Source organism: Mobula birostris, chromosome 6 (genome assembly GCF_030028105.1).
Source record: "Mobula birostris isolate sMobBir1 chromosome 6, sMobBir1.hap1, whole genome shotgun sequence".
Taxonomy (NCBI): Eukaryota; Metazoa; Chordata; class Chondrichthyes; order Myliobatiformes; family Myliobatidae; genus Mobula; species Mobula birostris.
The window spans coordinates 114,545,257-114,563,360 of record NC_092375.1 but is presented as its reverse complement, the minus strand read 5'-3'; the positions used below and the strand labels follow the sequence as shown (position 1 = coordinate 114,563,360).

The following is an 18,104-nucleotide window of genomic DNA, read 5'->3' as shown; positions in this document are numbered from 1 at the left end:
CCTTTAGAACAGAAATGAGGAGGAATTAAACAGAGGTTGGAATTCATTTCACAGACAGCTGTACAGGTCAAAATCATTGAGTATATTTAAAGCAGAGGTTGATATATTCTTGATGTTTAAAAAAGTCAAAGGTAATGGAAGAAGACAGGAGACGGGTTGAGAGGGTTAATAAATCAGCATGAAGGAATGATGGAGCAGACTTGATGGGCTGAATGGCTTAATTCTGTTCCTTTATCTTATGGTCTATCTGCTTCATATACTCCCAACCCACCCACTCCCTCTGTAGAACTATCAGCTGGAGGAGAAAAAATTCAATCCCCCTTATTCCAAACATTTAAAAAGGTCCTGTATATATTGAACTTAACACTCTGGTTAGACCACACTTGGAGTATTGTGTTCAGTTCTGGTCACCTCATTATAGGAGGATGTGGAAGCTTTATAGAGGCTGTAGAAGAAATTTACCCGGATGCTGCCTGGATTAGAGAGCATGTCTTACCATGATAGATTAAGCGAGCTAGGGGTTTTCTCTTTGGAGAGAAGGAGGATGAGAGTCAGCATGATAGAGGAGGGCAACTTTACTTCTGAAATTTTATTTAGGGATACAGCGCAGAATAGGCCCTTCCGGCCTTCGAGCCATGCTACCCTGGAAACCCCCAACAATATCAATGTAACCCTATCCTAATCATGGGATAATTTACAATGACCAATTAACCTACATGGTATGTCTTTGGACTGTGGGAGGAAACCAGAGCACCTGGAGAAAACCCACACATTCCACGGGAAGGACGTACAGAGACTCCTTACAGAGGAGCTGGGATTGCTGAACGCTTGAGTGCTCGGTAGAGGGTGCTGATGCTTTTTTACTGGTCGGGTTGGGGGTGGGGGTCATTGCCTTGCTGCTGCTTGTGCATGGGAGGTGGGGGGGTGCGAGGCTTTGGGGTTCTAATATTTTGACTGTCATTCATTCTTTGGGGCCTTCTTTGTTTTCATGGGGGTCTGCAAAGAAAAAGACTTTCAGTATGTATATTGTTTACATTTCTCTGACATTAAATGCACCTATTGAAACTCCAGACTCTGAAGCCCCAAGATGATAAAAGGCGTAGACTGAGTGGACATCCAGAGTCTTTTTCCCAAGGCAGATATGCTAATACCAAGGGGCATAACTTTTAAGTATGGGATGTCAGAGTTAAGTTGTTTTCACTGAGAGTGGGATGGCAGAAGAGGCAGAAACATTAGGAGCATTTAAGAAGCTCTTAGAGAGGTACATGAATGAATGAAAAATTCAGGATAATGTGAGAAGGAAGGGTTAAATTGATCTTGGAATAGGATAAAGGGTTATCAGAACATTGTGAGCTGAAGGGCTTGTATTGTGCTATAGTGTTCTATGCTCTATGTAACTGGCTGCTTGGCCAGCTCCCTCTCAGTGTTAATGCCAAGCGAAAGTCTCTTCCCACATCTTCGAAGCTCCTTCATCCTGTCCTGCTGTTTCTTTTTTGGGTATTATTTAGCTTTTTCATTAAACTTCTTCCATTTAGTCAGCCAGTGACTCTCATGAGGGCCACATCATTAGCAAAGGCCAAGAAAGTGCAAAAGCCAATATGACTGCATTGAAACCATACCTGCTCTTATCCAATGATTGTAACAAAATGTCCACCATGATGTTACACAGAATCCTGTTCAAGGAGTCAGAAGTTGAGAGGGTCAGTAACTTTAAGTTTCTTAGCATTATCATATCAGAGGATCTGTCCTTATACCACCATGTAGGTGCCATTACAAAGAAGGCTCAATAACGCCTCTACTTTCTTCATGGTTTGCGTAGATTTATCATGTCATCCAAAACTGACAAACTTCTATAGATACACAGTAGAAAATATCTTACCTGGTTGCATCATGGCCTGGTATGGAAACACATTTGTCCAAGAACGGAAAAGCCAACAAAAAGTAGTGGATATGGTCCAGTCCATCACAGGAAAAACCTTCTCCACCATTGAACACATCTACAAAGCATGCTACAACAAAAAAGCATCATCCATCATCAAGAACCCCTACCATCCAGGCCATGCCTTCTTCTCACTGCTGCTATTGGGCAGGAGGTACAGGAGCCTCAGGTCCCACACCACCAATTTCAGGAACAGTTGTTACCCTTCAACCATCAAGCTCCTGAAGCTGTGTGGATAATTTCATTTACCTCAACACTAAACTGATTCCACAAACTGTGGAACACAGACAAAATACTGGAGGCACTTAGCAGGACAGGCAGCATCTAGGAATAGAGTAAACAGTCAACGTTTCGGGCCGAGAGTCATCATCAGGACTGAATGAAGGGCCTTGGCCCAAAACGTCGGTTGTTTACCTTTTCCATAGATGTTGCCTGCCCTGCTGAGTTCCTTCAACACTTACATTTTGTGTGTGTTGCTTGGATTTCCAGCAGCTGCTGATTTCCTTGTCTTTGCGTTACCACAAACTATGGACTCACCTTCAAGGACTCTTGTTCTCAGTATTATTTATTTACTTTTTTATTATTATTAATTTTTTTTTGTATTTGCAGAGTTTGTCTTTTGCACATTTGTTGTTTGTCAGTTTTCGTGGATAGCTTTTCATATCATCAATAAAAAATGATTGATTCTACTATATTTCTTTGTTTTACTGCAAATGTCTGCAATAAAATGAATTTCAGGGTAGTATATGGTGACATATATGTACTTTGATAATAAATTTATTTTGAAATTTGAACTTTAGGATCGGGGAAAATGAGTTACGTGCTTTACCCCTCTTAAAATAAGGATTAGCCGACCTTGTCATTCTCAAGAAGAGTGCAAGAGTCCACATGTACATCTAAAATGAGGCTCAAAAAATGGGCACAAAACCCCATTCAGCCCAAGGCTTTAACAGTAAGCCTATGGCTGACACGGTATCTCTAACACACCTGTTTTAAAATTGAAAGTGAACAGTCTAGCGTTCTTACTTGGCATGTTCTTCAATTAACAACTTTCATCCCCTTTCCCATCCTTTAGCCTCAGGACTAAGATCTCACACCTGACTTTCTAACTTAATGGGAGAACAAAAGAAAGGCAATTCTGTATTTATCAGCCATGATGGAATGCTGGAGCAGACTTGATGGCCAAATGGCCTAGTTTTGTTCCTGTGTCCTAGGGTCTTATGGTCTTATATTTAGAAGCCAGAGCATACCCAGAGAGAGAGAAATAACACCATAAGATAGAGGAGCAGAATTAGGCCATTCGGTTTATTAAGTATGCTCCGTCGTTCCATCATGGCTGATCTATTATCCCTCTTAACCCTATTCCCCTGCCTTCTTCCTGTAACCTTTGACACTTACTAATCAAGAACCTATGAACCTCCACTTAAAATATACCCAGTGACTGTGTGTGGAAATGAATTCAGAATCAGAATCAGGGGTAATATCATTGGCATATGTCGTGAAATTAGTTGTCTTTGCACCAGCAGTACAATATAATACATAATAATAGAAAAAATGTGAATTACTGTAAGTATATATTAAATAGTTAAATTAAATACATAGTGCAAAAATAGAAATTGAAAAGTTCAAAGTAAAAATTATCAGAGCACATACATGTCATCACATACAACCCTGAGATTCTTTTTTCTGCGTAAATCGTGGTAAATCTATAGAGCAGTGACTGTAAACCTTAAACTGTACAAATGCAGATAATAAATAAACAACAATAAATAAAAAGCATGAAATAACAATATAGGAGAGTCCTTAAATGAATGTAGTTATCTCCTTTTGTTCAAGAGCCTGATGGTTTAGCAGTAGTAACTGTTCTTGAACCTATTAGTGCAAGTCCTGTGGCACCTGTACCTTCTACCTGATGGTAGCAGCGAGAAAAGAGCATGGCTTGGGTGGTGAGGATCTTTGATGACGGATACTGCTTTTCTTTGGCAATGTTTCATGTAGACGTGCTCAGTGATTTGGGAGGGTTTTACCCATGATGTATTGGGCCGAATCCACTAACTTTTGTAAGATTTTCTGCTTAGAAGCATTGGTATTCACATATCAGGCTATGATGCAGTAAGTCGATACACTTTCCACCACACATCTATAGAAGTTTCCCAAGGTTTTTAATGACATGCAGAATTTCCGCTGCAGTAGGGTAGTGTTCATGGGTTCAATATCCATTCAGAAATCAGATGGCAGAGGGGAAGATGTTCCTGAGTTGTTTAGTGTGTGCCTTCAGGCTTCTGTACCATCTTCCTGATGATGGCAATGAGAACGAGGCATGACCTGGTGATGTGGGTCCTTAATGATGTTTTTGAAGCTTCGCTCCTTGAAGATGTCCTGGATACGACGGAGGCAATTGCCCATGATGGAGTTGACTAAGTTAACAAATCTCTGCAGCTTATTTCAATCCTGTGCAGTAACCCCCCCCCCCACCATACCAGATGGTGGAGTGTCATTGGTGACATACCAAATCTCCTCAAACTCCTAGTTAAATATAGTCAATATTGTATCTTCTTTGTAGCTGCATCAATATGTTGGGTCCACGATAGATCCTCAGAGATATTGACACCCAGGAACTTGAAATTGCTTGCTCTTTCCAATTCAGATTCCTCAATGAGGACTGGCGTGTGTTCCCTTGTATTATCCTTTCTAAAGACCACTATCAGTCTTACTGACGTTGAGTGTAAGGTTGTTGTGCAACACCACCCAACCAGCTGATCTATCTCACTCCTGTACACCCTCTCATCTCCATCTGAAATTCTGCCAACAATAGTTGTATCATCATCAAATTTATAGATGGTATTTGAGCTGTGCCTAGCCACACAGTCATGGGTGCAGAGAGAGTAGAGCAGTGGGCCAAGTACAGATCACCGAGGTGCGCCAGTGTTGATCGTCCAATCAGCACAGATTGGGTCTTCCACTTAGGACGTTGAAGATCCATTTACAGAGGGAGGTACAGAGGTCCAAGTTCTGGAGCTTTTCGATCAGAACTGTAGGAATGATTGTATGAAACACTGAGCTGTAGTCAAAGAAACAGCTTTCTGACAAAGGTATTTGTATTGTCCAGGTGATCCAATGCTGCATAAAAAGCCAATGCAATCACATCTGCCGTAAGCCTATTGTGGCGATAGGCAAATTGCAGTGGGTCCAGGTCCTTCCAGAGATAGGGGTTAGTTCTAGCTGTAACCAACCTCTCAAAGCACTTCATCACCATAGATGTGAGTTTCAGTAGTCGTTAAGGCAGCTCACACTACTCTTCTTGGGCACTGGTATAATTGTTGCCCTTTTGAAGCAGGTGGGAACTTTCGACTGTAGCAATGAGAGATTGAAAATATCTTTGAACAGCTCTGCCAATTGGATGGCACAGGTTTTCAGAGCGATGCCAGGTACTCCTTCGGGGCCTATCGCCTTGTGAGGGTTCACCATCTTGACTGAATACCTGATGTTGACCTCCAAGACAGAGATCACAGGGATCCTCACAGTTGTAGTTTTATTCTCCCTTTCAAAGTGTGCATAAAAGATGTTGAGTTCATTCGAGGAGTGAAGCATCACAGCCATTCATGATGTTAGGTTTCACTTTGTAGGAAGTAATGGCCTACAAAGCCTGCCAGAGTTGATGTGCATCCAATTCCGCCTTCAATCTTGTTTGAACTTGTTCCTTCGCTCTCGAGATAGCCCTCTGCAAGCTGTACCTGTTTTTTTTGTACAGACCTGGGTTGCCAGACTTGAATACCATAGGTCTCACCCTCAGCAGACTATAAACCTCCTGGTTCATCCACAGTTTTTGATTTAGGTATGTACAGTATGTTCTCGTAGGCACACACTCATCCATACCGGTTTTAATGAAGTCAGTGACAGCTGTGGTGTACTCATTCAAACTTGAAAATGAATCCCTGAATACAGTCCAGTGCACTGATTCAAAGTGGTCCAATAAGTACTCCTGTACTTCCCTTGTCCATATTTTCTTGGTCCTCACTACCGGTGCTGCAGTGTGAGCGTGGCATAGTATGATAAGTGCTCTTGATGGTGGTATAACCAGTGTGTTGGTTCCTCTGGTACCACAAGTGATATGTTGGTAATAATTATTTGGAGACTTTTAAAATCCTCCAAAGCTGGAAAAGCTGGCCTGGTTAAAATCCTCCAAAATGATAGAGAAGGCATCAGGATGTTCTGTTTCATGCTTGTTTATTACGTTGCTCAGTTCGTCTACAGCCTGTTTGACACTACCAAGGTGGGACGTTCACTGCTACCAAGGTAATCACTGAAATCTCCTGCAGCAGATAAAATAAATGACACTTGATCGCGAGATGTTCCAGGTTGGGTGAGTAGGTCTGGGACAGCACCTACACCACAAGGGTTTGATCATAAAGCATACTCTACCTACTCTGCCTCTGAAAGGCTCAACAGTCCTACATTGGTAGTGTATTGTGAACCCATCAAGCTATATTGCTGCGTCCAGGATGGTGAGGGCAACCAAGATTCCGTGAAACAAAAAATGCAGCAGCTTTTAATGTCTCTCTGATGCAGCAATCTACCTATGAGATCTTCAGTTTTATTTACCAGATACTATATGTTTGCCAGCAAGATGGTCAGTATTGGAAGTCGAAAGCCATGCTTCCTTAGACAAATTTTTAAACCAGAGCGACATCCTCTCTTCCACTGCCTTAAAGGAAAACCACGCTGGTGACCAGAGTCCATTCAAATTCCGTCGACTTTGAGTAGATATAGATTTTTAAATCATTTTAAAATGATATTAGTAGCTGTATAGACCTTTGATTTAATTGTGGTTCTCAGCTGCAGCAGTCTGAAGGGGGAATATTTGACGGTTTCCATCGGAGCTGCTCGCACGAGTTGCCTTCTTGATGTCACCCCGGAAGTAGAGAATTCCACAGATTCACCACCCTGTAACTAAAGGAATCTCTACTCATCTCTGCTGTAAAGGAACGTCCTTCTATTCTGAGGCTGTGCCCTCCAGTCCTAGACTCCCCCACTGTAGGAAACATCCTGTCCACATCCATCAAGGCTTTCACTATTTGATAGGTTTCAATGGGATCACCCCTTGTTCTTCTGAACTCCAGTGAATACATGTCCAGAGCCATCAAATGCTCCTCAAGTGCCCCTTTCCATCCTGGGATCATTACCGTAAATCTCCTCTTTCATAGATATGGAGCCCAAAACTGCTCAAGGTGCTCCTAATGGAGTCTGATCAATGCCTTATTGCAGCATTACATCTTTTTATATTCTAGTGCTAACGTTGCTTTTGCCTTCCTTACAACGATTTAAGCTGCAAATTAACCTTGAGGAAATCCTACACCAGGACTCAACAAACCTGTTTGCACCTCCGGTTTCTGAATTTGTTCCCTGTTTATGACAGATGGCAATAGACCCAGCAATCAAACCTGAGACCTTGGTCTCAGTAGCACTGTCACATGCTATTTTCACCTGTAGCTGCTATACCTACTCAACTAGTCAGAGATATAAACCCATTCATTTATAGCGTATTATAAGCTTTGGTGAAAGGTCAAGTCCTATTAGTTAAAATGCTGTAGGAAAATAGGCTGCCAGCTTCCTATAATAGTAACTACATAAAATATCAATTGCCTGGAAAACACTTAAATATTATCTTTATTTATCTTATGTACATATATAGCTAGTGTGCCCAAGACCTATGCACAGTACCGGTTTTGTCAATGTGGAGTGGAGAGAGAGTTTGTAAATCTGGCAGGAGCAAAGGATGTTGGGAATGGTGAGGGTGAAATGCAACAGGAGGGATATGGGTCGGGTGGCAGAGAAGAAGTGTCAGGAGTAGATACATCCAGCCCTGAAACACCAGGCAAGGTGTGTGTATGTATATATATATATATATATATATATATATATATACACATACACACACACATATGTACACACATACATACACACACCCCCCCGCCAAGACTTTTGCACAGTACTGTACATCGAAGCATACTGTGAAATGCATCGTTTCCATCAATGATCAACAAATTGGAGGATGTGCTGGGGACAGCCTGCAAGTGTCACCATGCTTTCTGTGCCAGCTTAGCAAGCCCACAACTTACAAACCCTAACCTGTACATCTTTGGAATGTGGGAGGAAATCGGAGCACCCGGAGGGGTGTTTTAGGAACACCTTCTTCACCCTGCCCCTCCCCTCACCCTCCTAGCCATCAGATTTCTGAGTGGTGCATGAAACCACAAATACTATTTTGCTCTCTTTTTTCACTAATTATTTGTGTATTTTTATTTATTGTAGTTTATAGTATATGTTAATGTATTGCAATATACTGCTGCCACAAAACAACAAATTTCATGATGTACAGTATGTCAGTGATAATAAACTTGATTCTGATTCTGAAACCCACGAAGTCACAGAGAGAACATACAAACTGCATACAGAGAACAGCAGGAAATGAACCAGCATTAACACTGAACTGATCTTTGAACACAACCTATGGACTCATTTTCAAGAACTCATGGTCTCAGTATTATATATTTACTGATTAATTATTCCCAATAGTTGTTTTGTTTTTGCACATTAGTTGTTTGTCAGTCCTTGTCTGTCTGTAGTTTCTCATTGATTCTATTGTATTTCTTTGTTCAACTGTGAATGACTGCAAGAAAATGAGAAAGAATATACATTGAGAATAAATTGTACTTTGAACTTTGAACTGATCACTGCAAGGCATCATGAGATGGCGAAAGACCCGAAAGGAAAATGTTTTACTTGTCTCTTGGCGTTGCAAGCAGTCCTGATTTGGTTAATGTAATGCTGACTGAGGTCCTAAGGTTTCTTCTGAAGATCTCCATATCTGTTTGGCAGGTGAAGCAGCACTCTTTGCGTTCACACATTGGGGTAGTGCCACAAGACACCGTCCTCTTCAACGACAACATTAGGAACAACATTCGGTATGGCAGAGTGACTGCCAGCGATGAGGAGGTGGAAGAGGCCTCTCGAGCAGCCGATATTCATGAACGAATTATCACATTTCCTGAAGGTACTGATCTGTATTTTTGATGTGTTTAATCAGGAGATGGTCTTTTAAAGCCTATGATTAAAGGTTTAAAACATTTGGAACTGGCATCCTATGTCCACAAAATCATCAGATTACTGCATGTTTACTTGCAGGCATGTTATTGCTATCACTATATGCTAGCAAGCATTCTTCAGAATTAGAATAAACTTTATCACTGACTTATATGTCATGAAATCTGCTGTATTGCAGCTGCAGTAGAGCCCAATACATACAAAAGGATTAGTATGTGTTACAATAAGAAATATAAAAAAGTAAATAAGCAATATAAAAAAAGATTTTTAAATCTCTTAGCTTTAAAAAAAAAATTAAATAAGTAGTGCAAAAGTAGAGCAAAATGGTGAGGTAGTATTCATGGACCATTCTGAAATCTGATGGCGAAAGGGTAGAAGTTTTTCTTAAAATGTTGAGTGTGTGTCTTCAGGCTCCTGTATCTCCTCCCTGATGGTAGTGATAAGAAGAGGTCATGACCTGGATGGTAAAGGTCCTTAATAATGTATGCCACCTTTTTGAGGCATTGCCTTTTGAAGGTGTCCTCATTGGTGGGGAGGCTAGTGCCTAAGATGGAGCAGGTTCAATTTACAAGCTTCTGCAGCTTTTTCCGATTCCATGCATTGCCCCCCCCCCCCACTCCAGAGGATGATGCAACTTTCTGCATCTGTACATCTGGAGTCTTTGGTGACATACCAAATCTGCTCAAACTCCTAATGAAATATAGCTGCTGTCATGAATGGAACTTTGAGTGTGTTCTTCAGCAGTCTTTAATTGCCATGCCATTCTCTGGGTCCTCGTCCCTGATTAGCTGAATAGATGCGTCACCCACAAATGAAAATGGCACATCGCCCTGTAACTGAGAACTAAGTCACAGGCTTGACTGCTGGGTCTGTTCCCCTCTCTTTCTGGAGACTGATTTCTAAGCCTATTCTGGCCTCTAAACGTTAACAGTGGTCACTCACCTATTGACCCTCTACTTTTGGAACTGCATTTTAATGGCACCGAACCATTTGACAGGCAGGCCACCAATATGTCTCAGATATCAGACAAATCTAAGTCCTGAGGCATGCAAAGTGTTGGACTCTTGGGCCTCACAGTCTATCTCATCATGATCTTGCACCCAGGGAGTCTGCAGAAGACCTCCAACAGATTGGTAGAATAGGCAAAGACATGGCAGATAGAATATAGTGTAGGGAAGTGTGTGATCATGCACCTTAGTAGAAGGAATAAAGATGTAGACTATTTTCTAAATGGGGAGAATATTCAAAAATCAGGTGCAAAGAGACTTGGGAGTCAAGGTTAACTTGCAGGTTGAGTCGGTGGTATGGAACGCAAATGTAATGTTAGCATTCATTTTGAAAGGACTAGAATATAAAAGCAAGGATGTAATTCTGAAGCTTTATAAGGCATTGGTCAGTCTGCACTTGGAGTATTGAGAGCAGTTTTGGGCTCCTTAAAAAAAAAATTCTGGTATTGGAGAAGGTCCAGAAGAGGTTCATGAGAATGATTCCAGGAATGAAAGGGTTAACATATGAGGGGTGGTTGACAGCTTTGGGCCTGTACTTGCTGGAGTTTGAAAGAATGAAGGGTGATCACATTGAAACCGATTGAAAGGCCTGGATGTGGAAAGGATATTTCCTACAGTAGCAGAGTCTAGGACCAGAGGGCACAGCCTCAGAATAGAGGGATGTCCATTTAAAATGGAGATGAGGAGGAATTTCTTTAGCCAGAGGGTGATGAATCTGTGGAATTCATTGCCACAAAGACTGTGGAGGCCAAATCATTGGGGAGCTTGATAGGTTCTTGATTAGTAAGGATGTCAGAGGTTAAGAGGAGAAAGCAGGAGAATGGTGTTGAGAGGGATAATAAATCAGCCATGATGGAATAATGGGACAGTCTCAATGGGCTAAATGGCCTACTCTGCTCGTATGTTTTATTGTCTTATGTATTCTACTCACCTAGTGGGAGTAGAATAGGGGGCTGAGGGCACAACCTTGCTTTCTCTTCCCCTCCATCGGGCAGAAGATACAAAAACCTAGAAGCATGTACCACCAGGCACAAGGACAGCTTCCACCCCACTGTTATCCGATACCTGAACAGACCCCTTGTACAATAAGATGGACTCTTTGTCTCACAATCTATCTTGTCATGATTTTGCACATTAGCAATTACGTGCACTCTCTTGGTAGCTTTTACACTTTATTCTTCATTGTTATTGTTTTACTTTCTTCTAGCTCAATGCACTATGTAATGATTTGACCTGTATGAACTGCATACAAGATAAGATTTTCACAGTTTTTTGATACATGTGACAATAACAAACCAATACCAATGCAAGTCTGAGCCTGGGGCCAAGGACTGGTGGCCAGAGGTGGTCGTGTGTGTGTGTGTGTGTGTGTGTGTGAGAGAGAGAGAGAGAGTTAGGTGGAAAGGCATTTGTTTTGCTGTTGCGTTCTTGTTCTGTCATTGTTGTTGTTGTTGTTCTGCTGAACACTGATGGTATGTTATGTTGGAGCCAGAATGTGTGGCGATACTTATCAGTAAGATTGAAAGAGTGCAGAGGAAGTTTACAAGGATGTTACTGGGACTTGAGGACCTGAGTTATCAGGAATGGTTGAATAAATTAGGACTTTATTCCCTAGAGTATAGGAGATTAACAGGATATTTGATAGAGCTATATAAATTTATAAGGATAGGTGGAGTAAATGCAAGCAGACTTTTTTCCCACTGAAATTGGGCGTGACTGGAACTAGAGGTCATGGGTTAAGGGTGAAAGGTGAAATGTCGAAAGAGAACATGAGGGGGAACCTCTTCACTCGGGGTGGTGAGAGTGTGGAATGAGTGCGGAAGTGGTGGATGTGGGGTTGTTTTCAACATTTAAGAGAAGCTTGCATAAGAACATGGATGGGAGGGATATGGAGATTTATGGTCAGATACTGGTCAATAGGACCAGGCAGAAAAATAGTTTAGCAGAGACTAGATGAGCCAAAGGGCTTGTTTCTGTGTTGGAGTACTCTGTGACTTGCAGGCTGACCACTTGGTTGTGTTAATTGCTAGCACAAATAACACATTTCACTGTTTCAATTGAACTTTTTGCTGTTGGACTCCGGCCATATTCCACCGAGATACAACACTGGGCGTCATCGGAGGTTGTTCCTGCCTGTGGCCATCGAACTTTGCAGCTCCTCCCGTGGAGGGTCAGACACCCTGAGCCATTAGGCTGGTCCTGGACTTATTTCCATCTGCCATAGTTTGCATATTGTTGTTTGATTGTTTGTGGTTTTTGTATTTCTATATTTATGCTCTATTCTTGGTTGGTGCAGCTGTAACGAAACTCAGTTTCCCTCAGGATCAATAAAGTATGTCTATGTGATAAATAACTCTGAATCTGATGTTTGGGTAAATTAGATTAGAACTCTTTAGGGTCAGCACAAATGACCATGAATTTTATGTTTGTAAGCCATCTTGGCTTACATCTCCACAAAGCAGAAACATCTCCACGTTTCTCTATCCCAAAAAACCTACTTCATTTGCCACTTGATGCTTCTACCTTTGTCTCAGTGTTAATTGCTTTGCTTGTTTATGCTCCTGTGCACTTGTTCTTGCAGAAACATAGCTCCAGGACAACATCCCATGCACCATCAATCTTCAGGCCATGACACTCAGGCACTTGTGCTAATATTAGTTTATTGTGACAGTATGTGCTATTGGAATTATATGTGCAATGTGTGGCTGTACATACTGTATTGTTTACTGTTGTCCTGGATGTTTCATGTATATGGTTGAATGACAATTAAAATTGAACTTGAACTATAAAGTGACCTTGGATACCCAGTACCTTATATAGGCACTATATAAATGCAGACTTTTGTATAGTTTAGTGTACAAATTGCATAGGTTTTCTGTAGCCATTTGAATGTTTGAGATACAAATTATGACTCACCATGTCTTAAAAGATAGAGGTTAAAAAGAATAGCTTAATTTGTCACATGTACATCAAAACATATAGTTGTGCATATCACATCAATCTTCCTATGAAGATGTGTAGCAGGAGGCACTTCATTTCTTCACATGCTTTCTCAGGTTACCATTAAGTGGGCTGACAGGCTGGACATCTAAGTGTATGCCTTTTCACTTCACACAAAAGAACATCTTGAAAAATCCACTTATTCAGATGTGTCCTTTTAACAATTCCTTATCTGTGCCTTTATAAATACTAATTTATTTCTCAAGAAAATTTTCCAATAATTTTCCCTTTAATGATATTAGCGTTTGTGCCCTGTTATTGCCTGATTCTCTTCTCCCTTGTTAAAGATTAACTTTATTTGTCACATGTACATCAAAACATACAGTGAAATGTTTCATTGGTGTCATTGACCAACACAGTCTGTCTGAAGAGGTGCTGGGGGCAGCCCACAGGTCACCATGCTTCTGACATCAACATAGCATGCCCATGACTTACTACCCCTAACCTGTAAGTCTTTGGGAGGAAACTGGAGCACCTGGAGGAAACCACATGACCAGGTGGAGGACATACAAACTCCTTACAGACAGTGGCGCTGTGAAGTGTTATTATCACGGCTGCATTACTGTGCCACTCTAGAAGGGCACTTACAAACTCCATCTGTTCTTATACTCAGGTTACGATACACAAGTGGGTGAGAGAGGCCTAAAGCTCAGTGGAGGAGAGAAGCAGCGAGTGGCAATTGCCAGAACAATCCTGAAGGCACCTCAAATCATTCTTTTGGATGAGGTAGGTAAGAAGGAAAAGTACAAATTGTTCAATACCTGAGAGGTGACAGGCACAGACGTTGTCTGGAATGCTCAAACCAATAAGATTCATAGAGCAATACAGCACGTTACAGGCCCTTCAGTCCAAGGAATCCATGCTGACCACGGTGCCCACCCACCTATCCCCAATTTTCTGTATATGCTTGCCTCTCCATGTACCTGTCCAAGTGTTTCTTAAATGATAGCATTGTCCTCTGGCAGCTCGTTCCATGCTCTCACCTCCCTCTGCATGAAGAAGTTACCCCTTATGTCCTATAAAACTTTCCCTTCACCTTACACTTATGAACCCCAGTTGTGGACTTCTCTACCCTGGGGAAAAGACTGTTACTACCCATCTTCTCAGTACTAAAGCTAACAGAGTTGAGTTAAAAGCTGTCACAACCACAACTGTAAATGAATCTAGACTCAAAAGGTAGTGTTCACAGACATCATAGGCAAAGCACATCTACATGGATCACTGCCACAATAAAGTAGCATCCATCATCAAACACCCTGGGTTACCATCCAGGCCATGCTCTCTTCTCACTACTACCATTGGGAAGGAAGTACAGGAAGCCTTAGGTCCCATACCACCAGGTTCATGAACAGTTATACCCTTTTAGCCATCGGGCTCCAGAAGTAGCGTGGATAACTTCAGTCGTCTCAATTCTGAACTGATTCTACACTCTATGGATTCATCTTCAATAACTCAACAACTCATGTTCTTGTATTTTTTAATCTATTTATTTGTTTGTTTATATTTGCACATTCAGTCTTTTGCACATTAGTTGCTTTTCATTGAATGCCTGCAAGAAAATGAATTTTAAGTTAGTAAATGATGACATATATGTACTCTGATAATAAATTTACTTTGAACTTTGTTTTACAAAGGAGAGGTCCAGTAAGCTTTGAAACAGATTGATGAAGTTATATCATTTTTTTGGGGGGGTCAGTAAAATGAATCTCTATCTTCAAGCTGTAATTAAAGAAGAATGTCTGATACTAACAATGATAAAGATAAAGGAAAAGGAAATGTTCAGGATTCTGAGATCTTTGCCAGCCCAGATAAAATGTTTTCTAGATCTTCAGAGAAACACAGGCAGAAATATAAGCTCTGACTTTTGTTTTTCAATCCTCTCTGGCGATGGGCATAATACCAGAGGACCAGAAGATTAAAACTTGGAATCATTGTTTAAGAATAGCACTAAATACATTAGGGCAGCATGGTAGTGTAGCAGTTAGCGTAATGCGTTACAGTATGAGTGATTGGGGTTCAATTTCTGATTGAAAGATTAATTTCTGATTCCTGATGAAGGGTCACAGCCTGAAACATCGACTGTTTATTCCTTTCCATAGATGCTGCCTGACTTGCTGAGTTCCTCCAGCATTTTGTGTGTATTATAATGTTTTTTTTCCTGCCAGTATAGTCATGGTGTAAAATATCATAAACTTCTGAGTCTTCTTCATCACTTTAACTTCTTTGTCATTTTGATGTTACTTTCCAATGAATATTAACCATTAACCCACCCCTCCACACACCACACCACCACTACTTTATCATTTTCTGTCATAGTCACCTTATGTACAGACACCCTTGTGCCTAGCATCACTTTATGGACATACAATCAATGTATATAAGCTATCTTATGTATTTATATTTATTATTGTATTCTTTATCTTATGGTGCTTTGTTTATGCTTCATCAGATCCAGGGTAAAAATTATTTTGTTCTCCTTTACACTTGTATATTGGAAATGGCATGAAACAACCTTGAATCTTGATATTTTGATGTTATTTTTGATGTTTACCATGCCCTTTTCTTGTGTTTGTATAGGCTACATCTGCACTTGACACACAAACTGAAAGGAATATTCAAGCGTCGCTTGCCAAAGTGTGTGCTAACAGGACCACAATCATTGTGGCTCACAGGTAAGTGCTGCAAGAAAGACTGAATCAAAATTTATGCTGATATGTTTCTAGCTAAACTCTAATATTGTGCCCATTGCTTTGACTAAGTCTGAAACAAAAAAAGCTTCTGTTTTCGAATGTGCAGCACAGTCCTGTTCCAAATTTCCTACCATATGTGTTTAAAAATACAAACAGAAACTGACTGGAGGCCTGTGACTGACTAGTGGTGTGATTTAGGGATTGGTGCTGGTATGGGAGTTGCGGCAAGGTATGGGTTAGCATAATCAAAGTTCAAATTACATTATCAAAGTACATTTATATCACCATATACTACCCTGAGATTTATTTTCTTGTGGTTATCACAATAAATACAAAGAAGCACAATAGAATCAATGAAAATTTGCACACAGTTGGACAAACAACAATGTGCAAAAGACAACAAATTGTACAAATACAAAAAGAAAAAAGAAGGAACAAAATAAGAATAATAAATAAATAAATGTTGAGAACATGAGTTTAGAGCACTTGAAAGTGAGTTCACAGGCCCAGGCAAGGATGAGTTACAGATTGAGTGCAGACAGCCCTGGCAAGAAAGGTCTTTGAAGAGCAGTTTCTCTGCACAGCAGGGGTGCCAGAGCCATTTCACTTACTGGAGACAAGATAAGAATGTACCAGAAGGATTCAGGGAGCACGCACCAACTAAGGGAGAATTGTTTACTAATTTTAAAGTATCATCCATTATCAGTTTGTAGTTTCTGTTGACTTCTAGCACCTATATTGTGAATAGCGATTGATCTTATAAGTAAGGAATTCGAACATACACAGTTTACCAAATGACCAATATCCATAAAAGCCTGTCAATGCTGTATAAAAATTACATTTCTCTGTTCAGAATTCAGAACAGTGTGGCGAAAGGGACCATGTTGTACTCCTTAGGCCCAAAAAAAATAAAGTATGATTGAGGAATGAGTGCTCAGAGTCATATGTTCAGAGTCCAGTTAATCTGCAACGACACTGGGTCTGTTGTTGTTTGTCATATAGGTTAATTTTTTTCACTGAAGTTGGACAAGACTAGAACTAGAGGTCATGGGTTAATGGTGAAAGGTGAAATGTGGAAGGGGAACATGAGGGGGAACCTCTTCACTCAGAGTTATTGTTTGTCATGTATATTAATGATTTTAAAAAAGCTCTAAGAATTAGCCAGGAAATTATAGGCCAGTGAGACTAACATCAGTAGTGGGTAAATTATTGGAAGGTATTCTAAGGGATCAGATATACAAGTCTTTGAATAGACAGGGACTGATTAGGAATAGTCGATATGGCTTTGTGCATGGTAGGTTGGGAGTGGGAAGAATTGTGATCTAAGTGATGCTGACCACGGAATGATTGTTGATGCCAGAAGGGGTGGTTTGAGTATCTCAGAAACTGCTAATCTCCTGGGATTTTCACACACAACAGTCTATGATTCCTGAAGGTTGTCCTAGCTGGGGGCGGCAGAGAGGATTAGTTCCCACTGCCTATTAAATGCTCCCAATGGTGTGCGTTTCAGATAGCCTCTGACATCCAAGTCCATCAGCCATCATGTGTAGCTTAGCTACTAAGCCTGGTGGAACCATTTCTATTGACAGAAGGGGTAAAGGTCAGTTACTGGCACCTTAAAGCCATTCGCTTCGGGCAGATGAGGCTCCTCAGCCACGGTTGGCAGCTCATCTAGGAGAAGGTAAACTCTAATCAAAATCAAACATATGCTGCCTTGCAGCTGTTCCTTGCACTCATGAAGAAGGCTTCAGGAGTAAACCCCTCAGAAAAATCTGCAGCTGATTTTGCTAAGGCAGTCCTACATTGAGTTGCAACTCCTGTGATGCCACTGTATCAGTCTCTGCTGTTCCTTTGGAGTCATCAGCTGTGTGGAGAGTAGGAGCCTGCTGCATGGGCAACAGCTTGCTCTCCATATCGTACTCCTCTGGCTTGCTTATCACGTAGACAGCTACAACGCAATATCCATGGTCAACCCCGACTAGTGGAGGGCCTCAATGACAGTCTCTAGAGTTTACAGAGAATGGTGCAAAAAACAAAAATAACATCCAGTGAGCTGCAGTTCTCTGAGGGAAAATGCCTTGTTATCGACAGAGGTCACAGGAGAATGGCTAGACTTGTTCAAGCTGACAGAAAGGCGACAGTAACTCAAGTAACCACACATTACAACGGTGGTGTGCAGAAGAGCATTTCTGAATGCACAGTAGGTCAAACTTTGAAGTGGATAGACTACAGCAGTAGATGACTATGAGCATACAGAAGAAATACATTCACTGGCCATTTTATTAATTACCTCCTGTACCTAATAAAGTGGCCACTGAGTGTATGTACGTGGTGTGTGTGTGATGGGTATCATGGCTTTGACTT

At 41.0% G+C, this 18,104-nt stretch overlaps 1 protein-coding gene across 5 annotated transcripts in view; it reads left to right on the top strand.

Moving 5' to 3' along the window:
• LOC140199279 (ATP-binding cassette sub-family B member 6-like) overlaps positions 1-18,104 on the top strand; it is a 265,085-nt gene that overhangs the window by 188,019 nt on the left and 58,962 nt on the right. For all 5 annotated transcript variants that reach the window (XM_072261069.1, XM_072261072.1, XM_072261067.1 and 2 more), the window contains 3 exons: positions 8,819-8,993; positions 13,664-13,776; positions 15,628-15,722. In XM_072261069.1, the coding sequence (XP_072117170.1) occupies positions 8,819-8,993; positions 13,664-13,776; positions 15,628-15,722 (383 nt within the window). The remainder of the gene's footprint in view (positions 1-8,818; positions 8,994-13,663; positions 13,777-15,627; positions 15,723-18,104) is intronic.